Raw genomic sequence first — 17226 nt, 5'->3', positions numbered from 1 at the left:
TTCAGTGCAGGACCGCCCAGCCCCTACCTCTCTTGCCTCTCAACCGCCACCCACTCCCTGTCTCCCCCTACTCTTAATCGCCACCCCTGCCTTTGTACTCAGTTGAACAATGTTGGACTTCAACACATTTGGACTCAACTGGACAGCCAATCAACGGGCACATTGTAGTGGCATCATTCACCATCATGATCTTTGGACTCAACTAAACACCATATCTCCTATCCGTTGCTTTTGCCTTCTATTAGTATAGCTCTTGATCATTGATTCAAAATAGTTAATTAGTGGATTATTACTATCACTCATTCGGATTGTCACAGTTTTAGGATCTTGGATCATGGCAACCATAAGTACCTTTTTTTTAGTAGTTAAACTTATACAATTCGATGTCTTAGTGGTCATATTTTGAATATGGAATAATATTAAATTGATATAATGATCATCTTTATCCTAAATTATATTTTTAATAATTTTCTACATTGGCAAGCGCCTTGCATTGCTTGGGCAAGCACCTAGGACCTTGGGCATTTTAGAACCTTTGCGCCTTTTAACACCTTGCTCCTTTGACAAAACTGCTTTCTACTGCAGGGACAATTTTGGGTTTCTAGCCTTATCTTGGAATACCTTAATACATTTGTCCATATTAGGAAATTCCTTTACCAAATGCCTGCTTCAATCGGCTTATTCTTATGCATAGAATGATATAGTTGCAGTGGAGGCATTGCCAATGATGATGGTACACTAGGCCACGGGCATGTTATGACCCTAGATCAGTACTTTGCTATGTCGATGTCATTGTCTCAAACATTAATAAGCTCATTCAGGTGCCCAATAATTTGAATTTACATTTGATATTGATAGCATGTACTACATCTAACTTGGTTTTGTGCAAATTTAGTCCAAACATGTGAGGATATAGCCAAATTTATGTAGATGTATATTAGATCTACATGGATCTAGCCTTCGTTTACACGGATATCGGCTGATTTTGTTTGGATCTAAGTCAGATCCACTTGAGTATAGGCTGTTACAGCATTGATCTAGCCTAGTATACAAATTTAGGTCTGATCTTTGTGGATCTAATTTAAATTTTAACATCTACGCTAGATCCATATGGATTTTGGTCGGTTATGAATGGATAACTTGTCAGATTCCAAGCTGATCTAACTTAAAATGAGGTAGATGTATGCTAAATTTGCATAGATCCTGTTGATGAACAGGTGTATCGTAGCCGATGTGTCAGCACGGCTTGGTCCAGGGGTCGATGTCGGGAGTTCACGATTGGTCGGGCGAGGCGCCGAGGTTGATTACGTTCGCAAGTCGGGATGCCAACGTCATATGAGGGAAAGCGCCTCTCGGTCGGGACACTGGCTTCGTCAGGGAGCAGGCGTTTTCTTGATTGGGACGCTGACACCGTCTTCAAGGAGGGCATCTCTCGGTCGGGGTATTCGCACTTCCGGGTGCAGCCGGGCTCCTGCACAGATGGCCCTTGTCGGGAAGTTTCCGACTTTGGCCCCGCGATGACTAAGTTAGTGATTGACTCCCCTTTTTCCCTTCCGCCCCCTGGCCAGATGTCGGTCAGGGGCTTTTATACTACTATGGGAGGACCGGTTGTACACGGGTTTGGCGCGACGACCGATCCCCGAGGGGCGAGGTGGTACCTTTGTGCGGTCGTCGTCCCGGAATGCATGGAACGGTGCCAGGCGACACCGTCCCGAGCTTTTCGGGACGGGACGTACCGAGGGGTGCCTCGGCATGGCTTTTGTCTTGGCGCGCTGAAGTCCCCCCTCGTGCTGATGTGGTAGGGGCGCGGGTGGTGACATGGCTGTAATCCAAAATATGCCTTATCAGATCCCATCACATTTTAACAATAAACTAGGATAGGGAATTGCATAGTTATAGAAATAAGGCTACACCTAAACATGTGATCATGATCTCAAGATAAAAAAATCATAGGAACAAAGCTTAAATCAACAAAAACTAAAAAAAAAATTTGTATTTGTGCTTTGGATTTACCTTAGTTTGGATGAACTAATGATGCTTTTCTTAGTTTGAACCTTTATTTTCTTGGATTTAAGGAAGATAGAAATTGGGATGTGAGAGAAATTGAGAGGGCTTTGAGAAAGACCATATGAAGGAGGGGAAAGATGATGGAAAAGGGATGGGGTGGGCCGGGTGATTGGGCGGTAGGCTTAACACCCAATTTAGTTGTGTACCAGGCAGTCACTACTCAGCACGCATGGTTCAGAATGTGTATCAAGCATTATAGTGTGTAGCTGACTGAATGTGACAAATCTCCCAGTCGTATTGATTGGCTATCAGGCTATTTATTACTGACCTCCTTGGAATAATGCATATTCAAACTTGTTTCCCTCGCCTGCTGGAAAAAAAATCCACAGTAAACTAAGAAAAGAAAAAGAAAAGATAACAGCATAACAAGTAACAAGGAATATGTCAAATGAAAATAGTGAACTAATGGAATTTTCTTGATACTATAAATGATTTTTCAGAAGTAAATGCTTTATGTGCTGTTTAGTGGCACAGAATGGATAATGGAGTTAGCTGAAGTACTGAACATCAGAATATCAGACAGCATCACAGTGCATATTTGCAGTATTCCTGTGATTGTCTGTTATTCAGTTTGTGTAGAAAGACTAGGTTGGCCAACATTTACTTTGGAATGTGTTGAACAAGTTACAATAGCTGCAACCATGCTTCCCTCTGATCTTACACGAATTTGACCACATTTATCATTCTATCTGATCGTTTGAAATTCAAATTATTTAATATGGCTTTGCTTTGCAGATAGATTTGCCAAAGCCTCCAATTGGTGAAGGAAATTTTTATATTGCTCATTGCAAGGACTTGCGTCCATCACTGGATTGGACTCCAGAAAATGGCTGGATGCTTCCTGTGCAAAAGGTAAGTACCTTCATACTCTACTTTTGATAATTTGTTCAATCAATGGGAAAGCTATTTTACAATAATATTAAGATAGTATTTTTTTCTCTTTTTAGCTTAGTATTGTTTTTTCCAAGGTTTGACGTACCAAAGTATACCGCTCAGTACAGGTGATACGTATCGGTCCGACAGAGGATCTGTACGGGCGGTACATCGGTACATCTCAGTGTACCATGTGTCGGTATACTTGGTACAACTCGATATGTACTATACCGACAGTTGGTTGGTACACTGGTACAGACCGGTAATGCGAAACATGTTTTTTTCCTTTTAGCCTTTTGCAAGATTTCATCTTTCTTAAGAATTTAGAGTTCCATTTTTATAATCGTGCAATTTTCAAAATATAATAAGGTTATTATTTGTAAAACAAAAGTTTTATTGGTTATGCTTTATTGTTGGGGTTTGTCATTGTTTTGGATTTTAGTATAGTTTTACCCTTTTGCTTCAAAAAGTAAAAGTGTTGATCTGATAATTTTCTGAATATACATATTAGAAAAATGATCCTTTGTAAATCGTTTCAGATGTTTTCTGAAAATTTTAGGATTTTTAGAAAAATTTAGAGGTGAATTACACTCATTTTTAAAAGGACCATCCCATTCAAAAATTATGTAATTTTGTTCTATAAAAATATTTTTCCCCAAACCTTTGAAAAACCTTGTCTAATAATATTCAAGTGGTTTTTAGCCTGAAGTTATTGTAAATTCACCTTAAATTGGATAAAATTTAAAAATAACAGAAATTCAAACTTTTATTGGTTGAAATCAGTAACAATATCTATTTTGAAGACTTAAAAATAGAAAAATATGATCATTATTATTTCTAATGTTTCCTAAAAAATTGAGATTTATTGAAAAAATATATAAGGTTAATTGAATATCTTTTTTTCAATGAGATTATATTATTTATTAATAGGATCCAAAAACTGTATAATTCTATTTCAATAGTGTATAGGTCTGTTAGAACCCTTACAAATTCTTAGCTTGGGGTTGATCTCTTTAGGGGATCGGTCTCCTTGAAACTCTATAGGGGTTCATTCCTCCAAATTGCTGCAGAAAAGATTCATTTATTGCTTATCAAAAGAGGATCAATACATAGCTATTTATAGGGTTTCTAAACCCTAACTCCTAATAGGACTCCTACTCAAGACTCCTATTCATTTACAACTCCTAATTCTTCTTTAAGAAATAACCTCCAAACCCTAGTCGGCCTCTTTACTTCTTTAATAGGGGTCGACTTAGGTAGGTTTTACATGAATGCCCCTCTCAATTAGGACTCTCCTAGCTAGAGTTCTAGCAGACCCGTCCTCTTCAAATCAGTCTTGCCCTCGAGGCTGACAATTCATGAATTTTGAGAATTTGATCTTCAAGTCGTTATAGTTCTCCTAAGTGGCACCTTCTACTGGTAAGTTCGCCCACTGTATTAGCATTTCAGTAGTGGGTCGTCGTCGTCAAGTCACGATCCGTCGATCAATAATGACACTCGACTGGGTATGGAGTTCTCCTTAGGTAGTCATATTTGGTGGGTGGCTTTGGGCTATCTCCAAGCACCTATTCACCACATCCGTCTGGCCATTGGTTTGTGGGTGATACGTCGTACTCCTTTTCAATTTAGTGCTCTGCATTTGGAATAACTTTGTCCAAAATCTGCTCGTAAAGATGCAAGTAGAATTTGGCACAAGCACAATGCGTCCCTTATAGCGCAATCCTTTTAAGTCTCAACTGTAATGAGCTACGGAGCTTAGTGCTTCCTCCAATTTTTTTATGATCTTACTGGTCTCCGGATCTTCCTGTCATTCCCTCTTAATATCCTCAAGGAAGTCGCTGGTCGAAAGTGAAACGGCCGAAAATTCAGCTTGTTCGGGTAGTCGCGAAAGCGCATTTGCAATAACATTCTCTTTCCCTTTTTTGTAAATTTCATAATCATATCCAAGAAGCTTTGTTACCCATTTTTGTTGCTCGAGGGAAGATATCTTTTGGTCCAAGAAATATTTTAGGCTTTTATGGTCGGCCTTGATTTAAAAGCGTCACCTGATCAAGTATGATCTCCACTTGGCCACTGCATGCACAATCGTGAGCATCTCCTTGTCGTAAATAGTCATCTTAAGATGGGAAAGAGATAACGCCTTACTAGTATAAGCGAGGGGGCGGCCATCTTGCATTAGTACAGTACCAATTCTGACTCTAGAGGCATCGACTTCAATAACAAAAGTCTTGCCGAAGTCAGGTAGCGTTAGTACGAGCGTTGTCATCATGGCTGCCTTAAGTTTGTCGAAGGCAGTGGAGGCTTTGTCCGACTATTGGAAGGTATCTTTTTTCAGTAGGGAAGTGAGGGGTGCGCTGATCTTCTCATAGTCCTTAATAAATTTTCGGTAGTAGCCCGTTAGTCCAAGGAACCCGCATAGTAATTTCGCGTTTGTAGGTTTCGGCCAGCCTTTATTGCTTCAATTTTTATTGGGTTTACTGCCACTCCTTCTGATATTATATGCCCAAGGTACCCTACTTTTTGCTGGAGAAAACTGCACTTTGATTGCTTAATAAAAAGAGTATTCTCCGAAGGATCGTCGAAACAACTCGTAAATATTGAAAGTGAGTCTCAAGAGAAGAGCTGTAAATGAGAATATCATCGAAAAATATCAGCACAAATTTGCGAAGAAAGCTTCGAAAAATATTGTTTATGAGACTTTGAAAGGTTAAAGGAGCATTAGTGAGTCCAAAAGGCATTACCAAGAATTCATAATGGCCATTATGTGTGCGGAATGTAGTTTTTGGAATGTCGTCTTCACATACCTGAATTTGGTGGTAGCCGGATCGGAGGTCCAACTTCGTGAAGACTCGAGCTCCTTTTGACTCATCAAGAAGTTCATCCACCACTGGTATTGGGTACTTGTCCTTGACGGTGATGCCATTTAAAGCTCGGTAGTCGATGCACATTCGCCAAGTTCCGTCCTTCTTGCGTACAAGTAGCACCAGTGAGGAATAGGGGCGCCGAATCACCCTTGTTTCAGGCATCTCCTTTACGATCTTTTTAATTTCATCCTTCTGGAGGTGAGGATATTGATACGGCCGAGTGTTCGCTAGTGGCTTGCTCGGAAGGATTGGAATCCGATGGTCATGTTGCTGAGTAGGAGGAAGACTGCGCGGCTCAACAAAAATGTCGACAAATTCAGCAAGCAATTGGGCGAGATTTTGATCTTCAATTTCTATTTTCTTCCTCACTGGTTGCTGTTGGAGATGCATAAAAAAGCTACCATTTACCTTGTGCAAAACTTTCTCTATTCGTTGGGTCGAAACAGTGGTTACGTTGCTTCCGCGCTTCCCGCGTAGGATGATCTGTTTGCCTTTGCAGTAGAATTTCATAATTAATTTGGAGAAGTTCCAAGAGACATCACCTAGCGTCGTTAGTCGTTCTATGTCAAACACGGCCTCATAGTCATCAATTGGTAGAAGGAAGAAGTTGGTGATAGTTACTTGGTCTTGCAGTAATAGTTTTACCTGCGGACATCTTTGGTCGCACTTTAGGATTCTTCCGTCGGTGACCTTTACGTCGAACTTGCTGCAACCTTCGATGTGGAGTGCCATCCGAGTAGCAAGCTTACTATTTAGGAAGTTATTAGTGTTGCCCGTGTCGATGAGAACAGTGATCGGTTGTTGTTTGAGAAGGTTTCCAACTTTCATCGTTTGCGGGTTTGAGTAGTCGGCTAGTGCGTGTACCGTAACGTCGGTCGGTTGTGGCTCTTCTTCCGCATCTTCTTCTTCATGTTCAAGGCTCTCTTTTGGATGTTCAATGATCTCTTCTTCTACTGGTTCAATGATAAGAAGTCTCCCTTTTCTACAGCGATGCTCGCGGCTCCACGGCTCGTCGCAGTGCCAATATAACCCCTTCGCATATCGCTCCTGAAGCTCTTCTCTTGTCAACCTTTTTGGTGCAAGGACTTGGTCGACAGTAGGGGGGCTGAGGGCTTCAGTATTGCTGGTCGAGGAGCGACCCTAGTCCTCCGGGCTTTATGGTTCAATCGCTCCTCTTGAAATCGTGTGAAAGAGATGGCTGCCATAAGCGTGTATGATTGTTGCGCTTTAACTTCTCCCCGGATCTTTGGCTTCAAGCCCTCAATGAAGATCCCCAATACCTGTTTTTCAGATCAATCATAAGTTTGATTAAATAACCTTTCAAACCTGGTTTGGTATTCCTGAATGGTGGAGGTTTGTAGGATCTTTGCTAGTTGTCCGTCAGTGTTTTCGTAATCGGTTGGTTCGAAGCGGATCAACAGTCCTTTGAATTATTGCCATGAGAGGACTCCATGAGTGTGTTCAAACCAGTCAAACCATTGTATGGCATCCCCTTCAAGATGTATAGTCGCAATTTCCACCATAGATGCGTCCGCAGTTTTGTGATACCGAAAATATCGCTCCGCGCGCGAGATCCAACCAATCGGGTCTCCTTCTTCCCATCTAAGGAAGTCCACTCTCATGCGTGGATAGTTGGGATCGATCATAGAACCTCCCCTCTCTTGGAAGTCATCTCTTCGGGCTTGGTGCGATTGGTTAGAGCTCTCCCCTTGATGTGATTTCTTCGGGCTTGGTAGTCGGCCCAAACTGAGTTCGGTAAAGAGAGTCCGAATCTTATCTTTCATTCGCACCTAGAAGGCTTCGAATTTAGCATTGATTGCCTCCTTAGATGCCATAGTATATTCCTCCAAATCTGTGATGTTAAGATCTCTCTTTTGTTGTCGGGTTAAAGGCATGTATAGGTTGCGAGAAGTGATGGTCGAAAGGGTTGGTGGATTGGTGGATGTAGGCTGCGGTTTAGGCTTGTTTTGTGGCTGTTTTGGGTGCAGCTTGAGGGTATGGTTTGGTGGAGTTTTAGGGCTGTGATGGTAGTGGATGAAGGTTAGGGAAAAAGTTTTTGATCTGTGATAGATGGCAGCAAAGGTTTGATAGAAATCAATGGAAGTTGCTGCAGGTATGTGTTGTCTTGTAAGAGCAGAATTGTCGTCGAAGAAACAGTGGTTTCTCAATGAAATTTCCACTAAAAACTTGAGAAATTTGAGGAGGGAAATGACAACAAAATCTCAGTTTATATGACAAAGTTGCGATAGCAGAATTCTCATCGAAAAATTTCAATGGTTTGCGATAAAAATTTGCAGCAACACAAAATTGTTTTTAGAGATAAATTCCTCAATAGATCAATCTTAGATGTAAGCCAAGATGATCTATGAAGTGTATAAGAAATTTTGTTCAAAAAGTATTGCAAATAGATCGGTTAAGGCAACAATATGCTGCTGAAATTTTCAAGTGTAGCGGATTGGACGTAAAAGATCAGTGGTTTATATTGAGAAATTTTCGATGAAACCAAAGGGAAATATGCTGTTAGGAAGTGTCAAATCTGTCATAAAAAATTTGTAGAGATTTGGACCGAAAAAACGTAGTAGCAAGATCAAATAGACTATGCTATGCGGCTGGAATTCTGCAAAGTATCTTTTGTCGTAGAGTTAAAAACTTTACGACAAAAAGTTTATGCAGCAATATAAGAACAATTTTTTTTTGGATTTTCGAATAAGGATAATTAAATTGCAGCAACAGTAAGGTAAGAAACTAGAACCTGTTGTAATTCACGGGGAGATCAAAGGATGATCTACAGTGGTGGAGATGATGGCGGAATTCGACGACGATCTTTTAAGCAATTGTGGGAATTGCTTTGGGCGGTTGTGGAGAGCTGATGGATGGCTGTGGAAGGACAGCGAGACGCCAAGAACGCTGCTCTGATACCAGGTGTTAGAACCCTTGCAGATTATAAGCTTTGGGTTGATCTCTTTAGGGGATCGGCCTCCTTGGAACTCTATAGGGGTTTCTTCCTCCAAATTGTTGTTCAAAGGCTGCAGAAAAAATTCATCTATTGCTTATCAAAAGAGGATGAATACATGGCTATTTATAGGGTTTCTAAACCCTAACTCCTAATATGACTCCTACTCAATTAAGACTCCTACTTAAGACTCCTACTCAAGACTCCTATTCATTTACAACTCCTAATTCTTCTCTAAGAAATAACCTCTAAACCCTGGCCGGCCTCTTCACCTCTTTAATAGGGGTCGGCTTAGGTAGGTTTTACATGAATGCCCCTCTTAATTGGGACTCTCCTAGCTAGAGTCCTAATAAGGTCATAAAAAAGGTTTTCTCAAAACTTTATAGAGATAACATTTAAATGGTTTTTGGTTCACAGTGGTCGTAAATTTATCTTAAATTAGGTAAAATTGAAAAAAAAAAAAAAGTTACAAATTTCACCTTTTGATTGCTAAAATTAATAAAAATATCTATTTAAAGGCTTAAAATAGAAAAAATGTTCATATAGGTCTTTGTAAGTCATTTCTAGAGTTTCTTAAAAATTTTGAGAATTGATGGAAAAAGTGAGAACTGAGTTATGTTATTTTTGAATGAGATTAGATAGTTTTTAAATGAGATTTAAAAATTGTGTTACACCGTTCAAAAACATTAGAAAAATGGTACAGATTTTTGCTCTTAGGTGGTTGTAAATTTATCTTAATTGGGCTAATTAGAAAGATGACACAATTTAACCTTTTAGGAGTTATAACTGTTGAAAATACCTATTTCAAAGATTTTAAAAGAACAAAAATAAGAAAAATTATCAGTTAGATATTTGGAAGTAATTTTTAAGGTTTTGGAATATTTGAGAAGTTCTGGAAAAGGTGGGAGGTGAGTTACACTTTGAATGAGGTTTTACTTTTTTTAATAGAGCCCATTAAAAAAAGGTGCAGGTCTTCAAAATTTTATTTTTTCTCAAAACTTGAGAAAATTTTGGCCTGTAAATTATCTTAAATTTGGCAAGATTGAAAAAATAGATAAATTAAACTTTTGAGTGCTGAAATTAAGGAAAAAATATATTTTAAAGACTTAAAAATGACCTACAAAAACCTAAATGATCATTTTTCAATTTTAAGTATCTTGAAAATTTGACAATTTTCAGAAAACGTGAAGCCTGTCTGTTGGCATACACTATTTTTTAGTACCAGAAATAGTGTAACTTTAAGGCAAAATGAGACAAATGACACAAATTAGGCAAAGTGATTATGTATTCACCTTAAGTTTAGGGAAAAATTAGAAAATTAACATAAATGCAACCTTTTAAGGGAAAAAATAAGGAAAAATATTTATTTTATTTATGTTTAGGCATATAACTCAGTTTGAAGGTTTCCTAAATATTTGACTTTTTTTAAAAAAGTGGAGGTGAGCAGTACTATTTTTTTAAGATGATCCAAATACAATATAAACCTATTCAAAATTATCTTATCTCATGTCTTGAAAAAATAATTATTTCTAGAAACTTTTTAAAATCCATCTCTGTTAATCTTCAAGTTGTTTTTAATAAATTTATATTATATTGAATAAAATTTGCTGAAATCAATATAAACACCAATTTTAAATGCATAAAAATACAAAAAAGCACCATTTGAGGATGACATGCCTTTATAAACAATTTGAAAGGTTTTTCTGAAATTTTGATATTTTTTGAAAAAATGGGAGGTGAGTTAATAGTGTGTTTGAATGAGATTACACTTTTTTTTTATAGAACCCTAAAGAGAATATAATTTTCCATTTTTTCTCAGTACTTTGGGAAACATATCAGATTTATAAATTAATCTTAAATGGGGCAAAATTAGAAAAATGATACAGATTTAATCTTTTAAGGGTTGAAATCTGTAAAACTACATTTAAATTGAAAACTTAAAAACTAATCATTTAGGCCTTCGTAAAACATTTTAAATGTTTTTTTTGAAAATTTCAGAATTTTTAGAAAAATTCAGAGCTGAATTACACTGATAGAAAATGAAAATTTTATTTTTTTTCTCAAATTTTGAAAGACCTTGTTTAATAATATTCAAGTAGTCGATGAAATCAGTAAAATATCTTTTTTAAAGGCTTGAAAATAAAAAAAAGATCATTTTCATTTCTAATGTTTCTTAAAAATTCAAAAAAATTTAAAGAAAATTGTACAAGTAGTTGAATACATTATACTTTTTTTTTAATGGGTTCCAAAAACCTATGGAACTATATCCAAATTGCATAACTTAAATCATCAAAAAGAAGTTTTTCCCCGAAGTTTTAGAAATCCCTCTTTGATAACATTCTACTAGTTTTTGGTCGAAAGTGGATATAAATTCACCTTAAATTATGTAAAATTTTAAAAAAGGAACAAATCCAACTTTTTAAGGCTAAAATTAACAAAAATATCTTTTTAAAGGCTTAGAAATAATAAAAAAGATCATTTAGGTCTTTGGAAGTAGTTTTTAGTGTTTTCTAAAAATTTGAGAATTCTTGAAAAAGAAAACTGAGCACTGAGTTACGTTGTTTTTGAATGAGATTATGAATGTTTTGAATGAGCTCTAAAATCCATGGAACACCTATTTTCAATGCTAAAAAATTGGGAGGTGAGTTATAGTGTTTTTGATTGAGTTTATAAATTCATCTTAAATGGGACAAAATTAGAAAAATAGTACAAATTTAATCTTTAAAGGTTGAAATCAGTAAAAATACTTTTAAATTTAAAACTAAAAAACGATCATTTAGGCCTTTGTAAATCATTTCAAATCTTTTCTAAAATTTCATAATTTTTAAAAAATTGAGAGGTGAATCACACAGTTTTTGAAAAGGAGAATCCAAAAATAGTGTAAACCTATTTAAAAATTATGTAATTTTTTTTGTCCAAGAAATATTTTTTTCTCAAAATTTGAAAAATATTTTCTAATAATATTAAAGTAGTTTTTGGCCTAAAGTTGTAAATTCTCCTTAAATTGGGTGAATTTTTAAAAAGCATAAATTTAAACATTTAAGGATTGAAATCAAGAAAAACATCTATTTTAAAGGCTTAAAAATTAAAAAAATGATCATTTTCATTTCTAATGTTTCCTAAAAATTTGAAATTTTTTTAAAAAAAGTGCAAGGTTAGTTGAATACTATATGTTTTAGTGATGTATACTATTTTTTAAAGGATTCAAATACTGTGTAACTTAAATATTAAAAAAAAATTGTTGATACTTTACAAAACCTTTTTTGATAATATTCGATTGGTTTTTGTAAATTCACCTTAATGTAGGTAAAATTCTGAAAATATGATACAAATCCAACATTTCGAGGGCCAAAAACAATAAAAATATCTATTTGAAAGGTTTAAAAATTGAAGAAACTGGTCATTTAAGTCTTTAGCAGCCTTTTGTAGTGTTTCCTAAAAAATTGAGAATTTTTGGAAAAGTGACAATTGAGTTATGTTGTGTTTGAATGGGATTTTACATTTTTTGAATGATATTTAAAAATCATTGAACACCAACGGAGAATACTGTAACTGAACTCTCCTTGAAGAGTTTTCAAAACTTCAGAAAAGTTTCTCTTGTTCAATGATTTTTGGTCCAAGGTTGTAAATTTATCTTAAATTGAAAAAATTAGAAAAATGACACAATTCAACCTTTTAAGAGTTATAACATGTGAAAATACCTATTTAAAAAACTTTCAAATAAAAAAAGGAAAAATATTATTTAGGTGTTTGTAAGGGAATTTGATTTGTTTTTGAAAATTTGAGAATTTTTGGTAAAAGTCGGTGGTGAGTTACACTTTGAATGAGGTTATACTTTTTCTATTGAACCCATTAAAAGAACATGTTGGTCTCCAAAAATTTATTTTTCTCAAAACTTCAGAATACTTGTCTGATAATATGCTAGTGATTTTGGCCTGTAAATTATCTTAAATTGGGCAATATTGAAAAAAAAAAGATAAATTCAGCATTTTAAGAGCTGAAACTAGGGAAAATATGTATTTTAAAAGCTTAAGAATAGAAAAATAATCATTTATGTCTTTGTAAGTAATTTTCAAGGCATCATGAAAATTTGATTATTTTTTAGAAAATGTAAAACATGTGTCACACTATTTTCAATTGGGTTACACTATTTTTGGATAGGACCTACAAACAATGCATCCTAGGTTTTTCATAAGATATACATTTTTTCAAAACTTCATAAAATCTTGATTTGGGCAAAATTTAAAAATAGGTAAAATTTAAAAAATAGCACAAATTATATATTCACCTTAATTTGAGGGAAAAATTAAAAAATTAACATATAAAGGGCTAAAATTAGGGAAAATATCTATTTTATTCATATTTAGGCATATAAAAACTTATTCTCAACGTTTTCTAAATATTTGGATTTTTTTTTTATAAAAATGGATGTGAACCCCGTTACGTTTGTACGTGGTTGTATTATCTTTTAATAGGATTCAAAAAACAGTGGAACCCCATTGAAAACTATCTAACTCGAGTTCTCAAAAAAATTGTCTCAAAACTTAAGAAAAACCTTCTCTGGTAATATTCAATTGGTTTTTTGTAAATTTATCTTATACCGGACAAAATTGAAAAAATATCAGGGTTCAAATTAGTGTAAACACCAATTTTAAATGCTTAAAATTACAAAATGATCATTTGAGAATGACATGTCTTTGTAAGTGATTTTAAATATTTTCTGAGATTTTGATAATTTATTTTAAAATGGGAGGTGAGTTATTAGTGTTTTTTATTAGATTACACTTTTTTTTAGGGAGGGCCCTAAAGATAGTATAATTTGGTTCGCTAAATTTTTTTCTCAAAACTTAGATAGCCTTATATGATAATATTCTAGTGGCTTTTGGCACAAAGTGATTGCAAATTCACCTTAAATTATGTAAATTTTAAAAATAATGAAAATTTATATTTTAAGGGTTGAAATAAGTCAAAATACTTATTTAAACGATTAGGATAGAAAAATGATCATTTAGACTTCTATAGGTTATTTCTAAGGTTTATGAAAATTTGAGATCTTTTAGAAAAAATTGAAGGTAAGTGACACTATTTTTGTATGCGATTGTACCGTTTTTTAAAATGACTCAAAAATTAATTCAAAAACTGTGTAGCTTAGTTCCTAAAAAGAATTTTTTTCTTAAAACTTTTGAAAATATTCTTGGATAATATTTAAATATTTTTTGGTCAATTAATAATTTTATTGTTATTTATTTAAAATATGCAAATAATATTATTATATTATGGTTTACTTTGCATTAATAATATGATTTTTATTTTGTCATAATTTGTTGTTTTATTTGTAATATAAGGATTAGTTATTTTTATTTTTTATTAATATAAATAATATATATTAAAATTATTTAAATTTACTAGGTATTATTTATATGGATCAGTTTAAATTTTGGGCTGGTTAAACCAGTTCATTTGAATGAGCTGATTCAATTGAATGAATTTGAAAAAAAGAGAAGGAAAGAGAAAAGAGTAGTGGGGGAGTGCACTTTGTTCAATTGAAAAACTAGAGGGTTTTCTGTGGAAAAAGAATCAACATAGGCACTCTGTGGAATAATAAAAGCCCAAAACAGAGATTTTTCTTAAGGAAATTGCCCTTGTAGTTAAACTATATTTAACCATCATTTGCATGTGGGTTGTGCACTGTTTTTCCAAAAATTGTTGTCAATATGACTGTGTTTTGTATCCATGCCTCACTTTTTAGTTACGTCAACACTGAAGACAAATGGATTGAATTGGCTCAGACATTATTAAGATGACCCACGGGCATTTTTTCTGATCTATGGTGCCTTTTTTTTTTTTTTAAATGTTCAATGAACCTGTTACTCCGTTGAGTATCAAGACAATGAATTAGTTGCATATAGTTGGAACTTATTCCAAGTAATGATGGGCACCTTCGCTTTTTCTTTCTTCACAATCCCTTTGATAGATCTTATATCTGTTCTTATACAAGAGCTACTAGTTTTAGGATATTAATACCATGTACAGCTGACAACTCAGTTCTATCCAGAACTTATTGATGCATGGTATGCATTTTTGTTCTAGTTTATCAAAACTGCTTGATTACTTTTACAAATAATTTCTTCAGTTATCTTTATAACAATTCTGTTCTCATTGATGGTACTAGGAACATGGCAATTTTGACAGTTGTGCCATTCTGATTCATCGGAATAGTTATGGTAATGTTGATCCTCATTTATTATTTGCTCTTATTTCTGTTATATTCATGTAACATGAGAGAATGTAGTTTTAAGGTTGCTGGTGCATTTATTACGTATGAGCAGATAGTAATTGTAAAAAAACTTTTAAAGAAGAGCTGTAATCCTAGAGAGAGCCTATTTTGTATTTAAACTGTATTAATTATGGTTCATGGCGGTGGAACCTTTGGAATTGCTGAATATCTAGCAACTTGGATTTAGCTGTGTTTTTCCTCTTCTTCTATCCCCTTTGAGATTAATTGGATCATGATCTTTTTATAATGTGAATTTATGTTGAATATGCCTGTTTCACTATTTGAAAAGTAAAGTTTAGTTTCTTATATAGGTATTGAATATGCTTATTGTTTCTGAGATTCACTAATAAGCCATTTGGTGGTGTTTTGAACATACACCGTACAATCCACTTCTAGTTGCGATAGAAAAACGTGGCCTTTCATTGTTGTTCGGCAAGTTTCTTTGTTGTAAAAGTTATTTGCCTTGAGGCATCCATAGAGGTTAAAGAAGTTGTCAGTTGTAACAAGGAAGTAACAAGATAGGTTATTATTATGGAGCATCTGTGGCTCTGCATCATGTGGAACAATGTATTTTATTTTCTTCCAAGATTCACTACTCTGTCAGGATTATCCTAAAAACAAGATACCATGTCAGTTTAAATTCACATAATAGTATGGACTGACATTAATGTTTTTTCATGTTCATCTTCCGTATGCTCAGAAACCATCAATACAAGGATGAGCATGCCTTGCGATAGTTCCCTGGAAGGAAAACCAAATTGCTCGTATACTGCTACCGAAGAGCTCAGCAATACATCAAGTGTACCAACAGAAGCATCATATACAGACGATCAAGCTAGTGCCACGGATTCAGTCAGGAAGATTCATATTAGTGGGAGTGACCGTGTGATTTCAACAAAAGATGATGTCAGCATAGGGAGAAAACAACCATCTGCAAGGGATCATTTGAATTCTCTTGGGAAGATATGGATTGATGAAACGAATTATACGGCTTCTTTAAAGCATCCACCTGACAGCATAGAGTCATCCATCATTCAGCTAGAGGTACTCGCACAGAAGATCAAATGGCTTAAAGGTCTACAGAAGTTTCGGTTTCAATGGTCAAGTGCAACCAAATCATCATGGAAATTTGTGGAGAATAATACCTTTTTGAAATAGAGATGACAATTGGACAATTTTGGATCCATTTGTCGAACATTTCAATACTTTTTCTTTTTCCCCAGTTTCATTTTTTGGATAATTTGTGCTGAAGCATTCAGGTAGTGTCGGGAACTGATTGCTAGAACCCTGATTGGTTAGGGGAATGATATTTTTTATTCTTAAATTTTCTGCGGAATCAAGTTTCTTTTTAAAAACAGAATTTGAAATTTTGAACGCTCATTTTCAACACAGTTGTTTCGGGGGGGGATTGATAAAGTTGCAAGCACAAATTTCTCGGAGTAATTGCTACTTTTCAAGTGACAGAAGTTTAGGAAGAAGCAACTGCAAATACTTGGGAATAGATATTTGATTCCCTGCAATATAATTGGAAGTCAATTTTTTTATTCGGATGAAAGGTTTCATTCAACCCATACTATTTGCAACATATAATTTAAGAAAGTTAGGGTGAACGAAACCCACATGAGCCTTACTCAAAAGGGTGATTCAATCTGCATGCTTTTTTATTTACCCACATTCAGGGTCCTAGTAAAAATAAAAACAAAAAGCCCAAAGCCCCCGCGTAGCCCTCACATAACATTACCTCAATAAATAATGGAAATCGTCTGCCAACTTTGTAGAGAACTAACACATCATTGAAATAGAAATAGAGATGACTCTTGGACAATTTTATATCCAATTTATATAACATTTTAATCTATTTTTTCAATTTTGTATTTGGATTATTTGTGGTGTAACATTGAGACAGTATCCTTTCCGGGCGATTAGATTGGTTTAACGATAGTTGAAATGAATCGTAACACTTCATGTAGCAAGCATAAATTTTCTGTTAATAATTATTAACTACCAAGAGATTAAATTTTAAGAAATAAGCAATGTGAAATACTTTCGACATAATATTTGATTCCATATAGTATAAAATTTTCTATTAAAAATTGTTAACTATAAAGAGATTGAATTTTAAGGAATAAGCAATGCTAAATACTTTCGACATAATATTTGATTCTATGTAGAATAAAATTTTTTTTTAATAA

At 34.6% G+C, this 17226-nt stretch overlaps 1 protein-coding gene across 3 annotated transcripts in view; it reads left to right on the top strand.

Moving 5' to 3' along the window:
* LOC135637704 (uncharacterized) overlaps positions 1 to 16421 on the top strand; it is a 65019-nt gene extending 48598 nt beyond the window's left edge. For 2 of the 3 annotated variants that reach the window (XM_065150433.1, XM_065150435.1), the window contains 3 exons: positions 2803 to 2919; positions 14930 to 14981; positions 15735 to 16421. In XM_065150433.1, coding sequence (XP_065006505.1) covers positions 2803 to 2919; positions 14930 to 14981; positions 15735 to 16192 — 627 coding nt within the window. In that variant the 3' untranslated portion in view covers positions 16193 to 16421. The remainder of the gene's footprint in view (positions 1 to 2802; positions 2920 to 14929; positions 14982 to 15734) is intronic. The other variant, XM_065150434.1, reaches the window with a different exon arrangement.
* The last annotated feature ends 805 nt before the right edge of the window (positions 16422 to 17226 follow it).

Source organism: Musa acuminata, chromosome BXJ3-5 (genome assembly GCF_036884655.1).
Source record: "Musa acuminata AAA Group cultivar baxijiao chromosome BXJ3-5, Cavendish_Baxijiao_AAA, whole genome shotgun sequence".
NCBI classification, from domain to species: Eukaryota; Viridiplantae; Streptophyta; class Magnoliopsida; order Zingiberales; family Musaceae; genus Musa; species Musa acuminata.
The sequence above is the reverse complement of the archived record's forward strand: the minus strand, read 5'-3'. Positions and strand labels throughout refer to the sequence as shown.